The 11899-nt window shown below is 46.0% G+C and overlaps 1 protein-coding gene across 1 annotated transcript; it reads left to right on the forward strand.

The window, feature by feature from the left end:
- The first annotated feature begins 8677 nt into the window (after window positions 1-8677).
- Window positions 8678-10160, forward strand: LOC310863099 (ATP-dependent DNA helicase PIF1-like). Its single transcript, XM_083771223.1, has 2 exons — window positions 8678-8758; window positions 8975-10160. Exons 1-2 carry the CDS (start codon window positions 8680-8682, stop codon window positions 9970-9972), a joined length of 1077 nt encoding a protein of 358 aa, XP_083627349.1. The 5' UTR covers window positions 8678-8679; the 3' UTR covers window positions 9973-10160.
- The last annotated feature ends 1739 nt before the right edge of the window (window positions 10161-11899 follow it).

Here is an 11899-nt window from a genome sequence, read left to right on the forward strand (position 1 = left end):
TGCCAATGTGTGTGACTGCATGTGCAACTATCAGCAAATTGAAATGTAAGGGAAGATCGAGATAGTGTGTGTGTGTGTGTGTGTGTACCAGTGTCACACCTCCCCCACTCCCCTGCTGTATGTGTGTGTGTGTGTGTGTGTGTGTGACTGCATGTGCAACTATCAGCACATTGAAATGTAAGGGAAGATCGAGATAGTGTGTGTGTGTGTGTGTGTGTGTGTGTGTGTGTGTGTGTGTGTGTGTGTGTGTGTGTGTGTGTACCAGTGTCACACCTCCCCCACTCCCCTGCTGTGTGTGTGTGTGTGTTTGTGTGTGTGTTTGTGTGTGTCATTGCCCACACATTGCCCAGAAACTACTCTCCTTCTCCCAGTCAAATTGTATATACCGTACTACATGTATCACATTACCTTCCTTCCACAGATGACATGTTCTCATTACTTCTCATAACACAATATTTACATTTCATCCCTACCTTCTCAGGTCAGCACCATGCGGACAGTCACCACACAACGACACACTTCCCCTCATTGGAAAGGCCTCTGGCCACAGGTAACTACTCCTCTTATCCCCTGTACTGCATTTTTGCTACTAAACTCATTCACAACATAACCATAAAATATGTCATCATGCACACAACTCTCTCCATCACTATTAATAACTCATGAATGCTACACATTTCAGAACCTGCTGACTTCAAAGGCGACCCTAACCCATCCACCACCAGTGCTACTGCTCCTCCCCGTGCCCCAAATACACAAACTAGACCAAAGCGGAAAACCAAGTTCAGCACAAAAAAGAAAAAGAAAAAAATGAACCCCACAACAACCCCAAACACTGTTTCACTTGACACGCAAAGGCGTGCTAGGACAAACGCACAACAACAAGCTCGCACAGCAGAAACACCTGCCGAACGTCACCGCCGTCTACATGCTGAAGCTACTTCAAGAGCTACTGCTCGCGCAGCTGAAACACCTGACCAACATGAGCGCCGTCGACGTGCTGCTACTACTGCACAAGCTACTGCCCGCGCAGCTGAAACACCTGCCCAACATGAGCGCCGTCGACGTGCTGCTACTACTGCACAAGCTACTGCCCGCGCAGCTGAAACACCTGACCAACATGAGCGCCGTCTACGTGCTGCTAATACTGCACAAGCTACTGCCCGCGCAGCTGAAACACCTGCCCAACATGAGCGCCGTCGACGTGCTGCTACTACTGCACAAGCTACTGCCTGCGCAGCTGAAACACCTGCCCAACATGAGCGCCGTCGACGTGCTGCTACTACTGCACAAGCTACTGCCCGCGCAGCTGAAACACCTGGCCAACATGAGCGCCGTCAACGTGCTGCTACTACTGCACAAGCTACTGCCCGCGCAGCTGAAACACCTGCCCAACATGAGCGCCGTCGACGTGCTGCTACTACTGCACAAGCTACTGCCCGCGCAGCTGAAACACCTGCCCAACATGACCACCGGCAGCGTGTTGACACTACTGCACACGCTACTGCACGCGCAGCACTGTACTCTCAGAGGTTGGCTCAAACAACGCAACAAGGACGTCGCACAGCATGTCCTGATGACATGCAATACTTTGATGAGACTCTGTATGATGCCACACACACACTCGGCACAGTCAGCCTTTTCGAATGCTCCAAGTGCTCAGCATGTGGCGCATATTGTTGGAAAGAGGAGAGACCAGGATTCTGCTGTTCCAATGGTCGTGTCGATCTCCGTTACGAACCTGACAGCCCCAAACCAGGTTCAATCCCTCCCAAACCTCCACAGACCATCAGAGAATTATTTCTAAACCCACAGTTTGTGCGAGATGCCAGAAGGTACAACAACGCACACAACAAAGAGTGCCCTATACAATTTGGCGCCGCGTGTGTGTGTGTGTGTTGATCTGCTCCACACACACCACCTCAGGCCCCTCCCCATCTGGCTACTGTCCTTTGCATGGACAGGCGAATGAGGGTTGAGGCGAACACTCCACCTTAGTAACAGTAGCCTACGCATCGATTCGACACAATTACTACATACATCAAACAACATGCCACGAACAAAACGACCATCACTTTCACTTTCTGGAAGCTGCAATGCAAAGCGTCAGTGTCTCACTCGCGCTCCTGCCCGTACCAACAACAACCAGTCCACCACTAACGCAACAGGTAAGCATTCCGTCTCATGTTGCTTCTTTGCTTGCATGCCTGTGTATCGAACAAGTTACCTCACAATTTACTTCACGCACGCACTACCCGTGTACATTAACTGCAAAGCGTATTCCACTCAGGACCGCAGGCATGACAAAATCCCCACCCCCCGTGTGTGTGTGTGCGATAAAATCCACGTAAGAATCTTTGTACTATTAACAATAACACAGTCTGACGGGCGCCACCATCTTGCTCAGAGAGAGCGCTGAGTAGTGAGCGGAGCGCTGCGAGCGCAGCCTGTAGACCAGAGCCGTTTAGAGAGAGAGAGTGACGACAACAACCCGTGTACATTAACTGCAAAGCGTATTCCACTCAGGACCGCAGGCATGACAAAATCTCCACCCCGTGTGTGTGTGTGTGCGATAAAATCCACGTAAGAATCTTTGTACTATTTGTAACAACATAGTCTGACGGGCGCCACCATCTTGCTCAGAGAGAGCGCTGAGTAGTGAGCGGAGCGCTGCGCTGCGAGCGCAGCCTGTAGACCAGAGCCGTTTAGAGAGAGAGAGTGACGACAACATACCGTTCAGTGACCCATGAAGCTCCGTGAATAAACAGTGAACGGGGTTGTCGCAACTCTCTCCTCTACACGGCGCTGCAGCCTCCGACAGAAAGACGGGAACATTGTTGAGCATAAACGGAGTATACCCGATTTAATGGGAAACACATTGTGTAACAAACGCCGACACTGTTGTATGTTGTGTGTTGTGGACCGGTGCCATCACAGATTAACATGCCGCCCCCCCACCCCCCCCCCGAAAAAGAAGTGCCAAAGCCAACTGCAGGGCAACAGAAAATACTAGCAACCCTATTTTCTAAATCTAACATCATCATCTGCTAATGATGATGATGTGTGCTGCTGTTCACAGCCTACCTCCTTTATTAACAGTTAAAACTGGCAGAATTATTATAGATTTCATATAGCCAAAATAATATGTAGTATGAATGTTTATTTATTTATTTTATTTTAATTTATTTTGCTACCTTTAGTTATAATAATAATTTCTTCTTCGTTTTCTACATGAATATAACCACAGTATAACCATATAAAATGAAATTGGAGTTAAATGCTGCAATTTATAAAAATGGCAAAATATGTTAAACGTCGCTGAAGTGGGACTCACCTTTGTCCCTGTGTGTGTGTGTGTGTGTGTGTCGTAAAATGCATAGTGTCACTTATCTGCTAAGCAGGAAGGTCAAAACCCCCAGGTGGTCTATTTTAAGACCCTAAAGATAATATCAGATCAAATATCACTCAAAAGAATTTGGAATCACTGTCTTCTCAGCCATAGATTGACTTCCTGCCTGTGGAGGGTGGAACAATTGATATGCAAATAGACTTCAGTTCAAGGCATAGCAAGGCACCACTGTTACGTTCTTAGCTTACACATGTGATGATGACTACTTCTATCTATGTGATGTATTGCCAATGTGTGTGACTGCATGTGCAACTATCAGCAAATTGAAATGTAAGGGAAGATCGAGATAGTGTGTGTGTGTGTGTGTGTGTACCAGTGTCACACCTCCCCCACTCCCCTGCTGTATGTGTGTGTGTGTGTGTGTGTGTGTGACTGCATGTGCAACTATCAGCACATTGAAATGTAAGGGAAGATCGAGATAGTGTGTGTGTGTGTGTGTGTGTGTGTGTGTGTGTGTGTGTGTGTGTGTGTGTGTGTGTGTGTACCAGTGTCACACCTCCCCCACTCCCCTGCTGTGTGTGTGTGTGTGTTTGTGTGTGTGTTTGTGTGTGTCATTGCCCACACATTGCCCAGAAACTACTCTCCTTCTCCCAGTCAAATTGTATATACCGTACTACATGTATCACATTACCTTCCTTCCACAGATGACATGTTCTCATTACTTCTCATAACACAATATTTACATTTCATCCCTACCTTCTCAGGTCAGCACCATGCGGACAGTCACCACACAACGACACACTTCCCCTCATTGGAAAGGCCTCTGGCCACAGGTAACTACTCCTCTTATCCCCTGTACTGCATTTTTGCTACTAAACTCATTCACAACATAACCATAAAATATGTCATCATGCACACAACTCTCTCCATCACTATTAATAACTCATGAATGCTACACATTTCAGAACCTGCTGACTTCAAAGGCGACCCTAACCCATCCACCACCAGTGCTACTGCTCCTCCCCGTGCCCCAAATACACAAACTAGACCAAAGCGGAAAACCAAGTTCAGCACAAAAAAGAAAAAGAAAAAAATGAACCCCACAACAACCCCAAACACTGTTTCACTTGACACGCAAAGGCGTGCTAGGACAAACGCACAACAACAAGCTCGCACAGCAGAAACACCTGCCGAACGTCACCGCCGTCTACATGCTGAAGCTACTTCAAGAGCTACTGCTCGCGCAGCTGAAACACCTGACCAACATGAGCGCCGTCGACGTGCTGCTACTACTGCACAAGCTACTGCCCGCGCAGCTGAAACACCTGCCCAACATGAGCGCCGTCGACGTGCTGCTACTACTGCACAAGCTACTGCCCGCGCAGCTGAAACACCTGACCAACATGAGCGCCGTCTACGTGCTGCTAATACTGCACAAGCTACTGCCCGCGCAGCTGAAACACCTGCCCAACATGAGCGCCGTCGACGTGCTGCTACTACTGCACAAGCTACTGCCTGCGCAGCTGAAACACCTGCCCAACATGAGCGCCGTCGACGTGCTGCTACTACTGCACAAGCTACTGCCCGCGCAGCTGAAACACCTGGCCAACATGAGCGCCGTCAACGTGCTGCTACTACTGCACAAGCTACTGCCCGCGCAGCTGAAACACCTGCCCAACATGAGCGCCGTCGACGTGCTGCTACTACTGCACAAGCTACTGCCCGCGCAGCTGAAACACCTGCCCAACATGACCACCGGCAGCGTGTTGACACTACTGCACACGCTACTGCACGCGCAGCACTGTACTCTCAGAGGTTGGCTCAAACAACGCAACAAGGACGTCGCACAGCATGTCCTGATGACATGCAATACTTTGATGAGACTCTGTATGATGCCACACACACACTCGGCACAGTCAGCCTTTTCGAATGCTCCAAGTGCTCAGCATGTGGCGCATATTGTTGGAAAGAGGAGAGACCAGGATTCTGCTGTTCCAATGGTCGTGTCGATCTCCGTTACGAACCTGACAGCCCCAAACCAGGTTCAATCCCTCCCAAACCTCCACAGACCATCAGAGAATTATTTCTAAACCCACAGTTTGTGCGAGATGCCAGAAGGTACAACAACGCTCTGGCTATGGCCTCCATTGGAATGACACAACCCCAACCAGAACCTGGCTTCAACCCAACCCTGCGTATTCAAGGCAAGATGTATCATACAATTGGCCCTCTACTTCCTGAATCCGATTCTGCTATACCCTGTTTTGCACAAATCTATGTGCATGATCCACAACATGAACTACGCAACCGCAGAGCACACCATTCGAACCAAAACCTCGACGAACACCTACTGGAACAAGCACAGGCAGCTTTGCACAACTGTAACCCTCTCATACAACAGTTTAAAACAGCTGCAGAACTTGCTGCTAAAGATCCTGCTACAGAGATGTACATCAACCTCAGTGCCAACGCTCCACGGAACATCCACCCAGGTTTGTAACTCACAACACTTTCACATTCGCTACACCACTCCACATGACACTACACATCCTTGATCACAATATCGCAAATACAACCTTTCACAGACATTACTACAGCTACTATACTCATTCCAGAGACAATTTTCACAACACCCTCCCCCCTCTCCACACAGGTACAGTCAACCTCCCAAGTGGCACAGACATTGCTGTCATTGTTCCAGGAGCTACAGAAAACCAACAGTTTGGACCCATCGACGTACAGATACAACTTCGGAGTGGTGGGCCAAAGCGGATCCACCCTCTTCACCCACTCTATGATCCCCTCAGTTATGTACTGCTCTACCCTGAAGGCAACTATGGCTATCATCTCGCACTCAATCAACGACTACCTGGTGGTCGACAGGGGATCACTGCCACAGACTTCTATCGCTACCATCTTCAACTACGTGACCCAGCAACTCACTTCAATTTGTTCCTCCGTGCAGGTACTTCACATAACACATATATGTAATGTACCTAATTCCACACTTACAACTACGCAGTACAATACCTCCATTCACATACCCTCATTCCACATATTTTGCATTTGCCTCCACCCTAAGCCCTGCATTTACAACATGACATTGTCTTACATTTACTATTTTTCTTACAGGGAAACTGAGCCAACAGTTTGTATGTGATCAGCAAGTGAAAATTGAGGGCCAGAGACTAAAATTCATGCGCAAAAATCAGAAGACACTCAAAGCAGAAAAGTACAAATGTGTACAAGATGCCATTGCATCTGATGAAGCCATCCTTCCAGGAAGGATCACAATACTACCCTCTACTCTCTACGGATCACCACGTTGGTATACACACCAGTTCCAAGACGCAATGGCTATCGTTCGTGAAAAAGGAAAACCGGATTTATTCATCACTATGACCTGTAATCCAAAATGGAAGGAAATAACCCAGTCACTTCTGCCAGGCCAACAGCCTCACGACCGCCCTGACATCATTGCACGGGTCTTCCACATGAAGTGGAACGCGATGATCAACGACGTATATAACCAACAAATCTTTGGTCGTGTAGATGCATATGTCACAGTCAAAGAAACACAAAAACGCGGACTCCCACATGCACATGCACTGTTCACGCTGCTTCCTGCTGACAAGCCTCGCGTCCCTGCTGACATTGACCGCATTGTATCCGCAGAAATCCCCGATGCCACCACTAACCCTACACTGCATCGTGTGATCGCCAATAACATGATACATGGACCATGTGGTGCACTGAACATGACTTCTTCCTGTATGGACAAGGGCAAGTGCACAAAAGGATTCCCAAAAGAATACAGGACAGACACAGCCATGTCTGAGAGCTCCTACCCTTTATATAGGCGTCGAGAAGAAACACATGGAGCACCAGGCTGTTCGTTTTTGAAGACTGGCAGGGGTGGCATACAATTCCTCATCACCAACCAGTGGGTTGTTCCATTTAACCCATACCTATCTCTCAGATATGAGGCTCATATCAATGTTGAGGTCGTGTGCTCTGTCACTGCAGTCAAGTATCTCTACAAATACATTGACAAAGGTCCCGACGTATGCATGGTCAGTGTTGATCGCTATGATGAAATCACACAATATGAGGTGGCACGCTACATCACTGCCTCTGAAGCTTTCTGGAGGATTTATGACTTCCCTATCCAAAAGAAATATCCACCTGTTGAACAATTGGCAATCCATTTGGAAGGAGAGCAACTCATCACCTTCAACAATGACGAAGATGCCCAGGCCCTCATTGATTCCGGACCACCGCGTACAACTCTCACAGCCTACTTCACAGCAATGCAAGATAATCCTGATAAGAGACACATCACTTACCCAGACGTCTTCAAGCATTTCTCCTTCACCAACAAGACGTTCAAGCGCAGGAAACAGAGAAGGAGTGGTGGTCATAACCAAGACCAACTGGCTGACACAATTGGGCGCATTCCTGTACTTGCCTTTACTCCTCACAACACTGACCTGTACTTCATGCGGATGTTGCTCTACCGTGTTCAAGGTCCAACCTGCTACAACGACCTTCGCTCTGTTAATGGAGTTGTGCATGACACATACGCTGCTGCCTGCATTGCACGAGGCATCTGTGAGGATGACCATGAAGTAGACATGGTTATGGAAGAAGCAGCATTGGTTGCATTTGGCCCTAAGCTACGTGAGATCTTCGCACACATACTCATATTTGTACTAAGGAAAGACCACATTCAATTCTGGCAAAGACACAACCATTCCATTTCAGAAGACCTCACACATGCTGCAGGCCTTACCGAACCAAATGACAACATACTCAACCAGGTACTTTTGGAGATTCAGCAGCATCTTGAACGATATGGATATGACCTCACTATCAACTTCAATCTCCCTCAGCCAAATCGTGATCTCATTCGACAAACCGAACCCCATGACATCCGACATGAGACACAACACAATGTTCCTGAGCTGCAGCGTTACATTGATGCAACACAACACCTTCTAAATGACAAACAGAGAGCAGTTGCAGATTGTGTCCTGGAAAGTGTTCAGAACAACCGTGGCAAGCTTATTGCACTTGATGCAAGTGGGGGTACTGGAAAGACCTTCACACTTACCTTCATCCTTAAATCTGTGCGTGCAGATGGAAAAGTAGCCCTTGCAACAGCCTCAAGTGGAATTGCTGCAACATTACTTCCAAAAGGAACCACCTTTCACAGCCGCACCAAGTGTCCCATTGTACTCACAGAGGAGTCAATGTGTGCTATCGGTACTACGTCCAGTACAGCAGAGCTCATCCGTCGGTGCTCTCTCTTCGTCATTGATGAGGTGTCCATGATGGATCGCCGTGCTGTTGAAGCTGCCGACCGCACATTCCGGAAACTCAGGGACTGTCCTAACTCACCATTTGGAGGTAAGACTTCATTCAAACGTATACACTTTATTACTGTACATTCTGACGGCATGAATGACTATATTGTGGCCTTTTTATGTACAACAATAACAGCTGCCAACACCTTTGCCAGCCAATCTTCATTACAAGACAAACACAACTACAAAAGAAACACAATATAGTATCACTTCCATAATAATTGTCTATAATGCAGCAACTTTGTTATTACACTCTCAGGTATTACCACCATCTTCAGTGGAGACTGGCGCCAGATCCTACCAGTCGTTCCCCATGGCACACGACCTCAGATAATTTCACGATGCCTGAAGAGTTCCCCTCTCTGGAACCATGTTCAAACCATGAAACTCACCAACAACATGCGCATAACACATGCAACAGCAGGGAGCATGGAAGATGACACTTTGTTCCACCAGTTTCTGCTTGATCTGGGCGAGGGGAACATCCCCACTATTCAGGATAAGGGAGAATTTACAGTCACAATAATGGATCGCTTTCTCATGCCAGGATCAACTCTGCACGAAATGGTCGACTGGGTATTTCACAACCTTGCACACAATATGACCGACCATCAGTGGCTTTGTGAGAGAGCAATCCTCTGCCCAACCAATGCAGAAGTGGACACAGTCAATCAATACATTGCCCACAAATTCCCAGGTCAGGAGCACATCTTCCACAGTGTGGATTCTGTGGAACAACATGACAACCATCAGTACCCAGTGGAATTCCTCAACACACTTTGTCCATCAGGCATGCCACCACATCGCCTGTCACTGAAGGTCGGCATGATCATAATGCTACTGCGAAACTTTGACACAGTACATGGCCATTGCAATGGCTCACGCTACATCCTGAAGCAAGTCCGCCCACATCTTCTCCTAGCAGAGCTGGTAACTGGGGTCCATGCCGGCGCCCAGCTACTCATCCCTAGGATACCTTTCTCACCGTCTGAGAATATGTTCCCCTTCACACTCACCCGCAAACAGTTTCCTGTACGCCCTTGCTTTGCCATGACTGTTAACAAGTCACAAGGTCAGTCACTGTCACGAGTGGGTGTATACTCTGTGAAAGACTTCTTTTCACATGGACAACTCTATGTGGCAGCAAGCAGAGTTGGCAACCCCCAGCAACTCCGAATCTTGCTAATCAATGAGGAGGACAACACCAAACGTACCGACATGAACAATGTTGTATACAAAGAAATATTAACACATTGACCATCAAACTGAACTGCTGAACATTTCCTCTTTCACTGGGCCAAGCCACATACATAATAACCACATTTGCCCATGAAACTACCGGTATATACATACATAAATGCAATTACTACACTACTAACATGACAATGACTGTTTGACACTTTCAGTTCTATATATGACTATGATGTACTGTTTTTCCATTTCCAGTGAACAAGTCTATATTAAAGCAATTCTTCCTCAAAATACATATATCAATAATATGATCTATTACATCACATTACCCACACTGTACATTTGGGAATACCTGTGCGACAGTCCATACTTTCTATGCTGCATGTCAAACTGGGGTCTTTCATACTTTTCAAATGGGGGTCTGTGGGCTAATAAGTGTACATTTTACAGTCCTAGCCATGAAAACATTTCCCTACCATGCATTTATACAAATACTGTCGATTCCTTCATTTGACTTGAGATAAAAGGTTAACGTGAGTTTTGTTTCTGACTGTTTTCTGCTTGCTTATTTAGGCTATTTTCATTACATTCCCTTTATCAATCGTATCCTAAGAGGAGATCATTCACAACCCGTGATATAAATAATTCGTAGCAGTGATAGCGATATCTGACCGTTACATATGGTCAGATATTACATACAACAAACATGCCACGAAGAAAATGTTATCTCCTTCCTGAAGGTAGCAGATATGGTGTACCAGCATACAATAAAGTAACATTCATCTTAATTTAATTAATTTGCGTTACAATAAAAAACATCTCCCCGCTGATCACGTGTCACCACCAGTGAAATGCATGTTGGGACAGACACACATTAATACTGGGACACATTTCTCTGCGCAACAGACCCACACGGGAAAAACAACTTGGACCCAGATACTACTAGCTACTCTTGCGTCAGTCGACATAACTTCTTCTTTGGGAAGCATCGCAGCCAACGCGCGGGTTGCGTGGCACAGGCACCTGAAAGCCAGCTCTGACAGTTCTGATGGGGGCATGTTAACGTGAACGAAAAAATTCAATAACTTCCATTTATAGACAGAATATCACCACCAAATTTACATCACACATCAATGGTGTACTTATGATTGTACTACAGCATTTCCTTATTAAACTTACGTTTAATTAGCCTACTTTTGTGCCCAACCCAACTTCACAACACCATCTGTAAACAACCGCCCCCCCCCTATCACATTACCCACACTGAACATCATTTGCTGTTCATATATTCAGAACGGGTAAGGACTAGTGAAGTTAATTTGAGGCAACACAGCTTAATTTATCTCTCAGAATAGGCTATTTGGCAGCATCCTATATGCATGCACTGCCAATGAATGTAATATGTCACAATAGTTTATCCAATAATAGTAAAGCAAATTAATTCAGATGTTTGGTGATATAATTATTAATGATTTTAGAACGGTCAAATATATTGAAGTGAATGAAGAATGTAAATTAAGTAAAGGTTAACTGAGACTTCAGGATTGATAGTTCATAATTGCAGAAGTAAATGTGCATGAGATGGAGAATATGATTGTCTGTTAGGCCAACCATAATACAACCTTATATGAAACATTTGGGGATATATAGATAATTCATTTCATTTGTAATAACGTTAACTCTATATTTCCTATGATTTTGTAATAGATGTAATTTTACATACATTTATACTTTAAATAATATTATTCTAATACTGCAGATCAATGGATTTCTGATATTTATGAGGTATATATTTTAAATGTGCACTGTTCAGCTTTAATCTAGAAGATTATCAGCTATACAGTAGACCTATATAGGTACCTCCTACTCAGCTTCCCACATTCGACACAGATAAATGCCATGACTCAGGCAGTAAGCTCAGCTGAGTAGACCATGGATTCTTTATTTAGGCTGCAGGTAATGTTGTCATTGTGCATAGGGTCCTAAAGCCACA

This window comes from Protomyctophum parallelum, assembly GCF_964188405.1.
Source record: "Protomyctophum parallelum genome assembly, chromosome: 1".
Taxonomy (NCBI): domain Eukaryota; kingdom Metazoa; phylum Chordata; class Actinopteri; order Myctophiformes; family Myctophidae; genus Protomyctophum; species Protomyctophum parallelum.

Bases quoted from the DNA above. Each gene is read 5' to 3' on its own strand.
- LOC310863099 (XM_083771223.1), top strand. From the start codon at position 8,680: ATGATGGATCGCCGTGCTGTTGAAGCTGCCGACCGCACATTCCGGAAA. The intron at 8,759-8,974 runs GTAAGACTTCAT...TTACACTCTCAG, and splicing joins TCCTAACTCACCATTTGGAG to GTATTACCACCATCTTCAGT.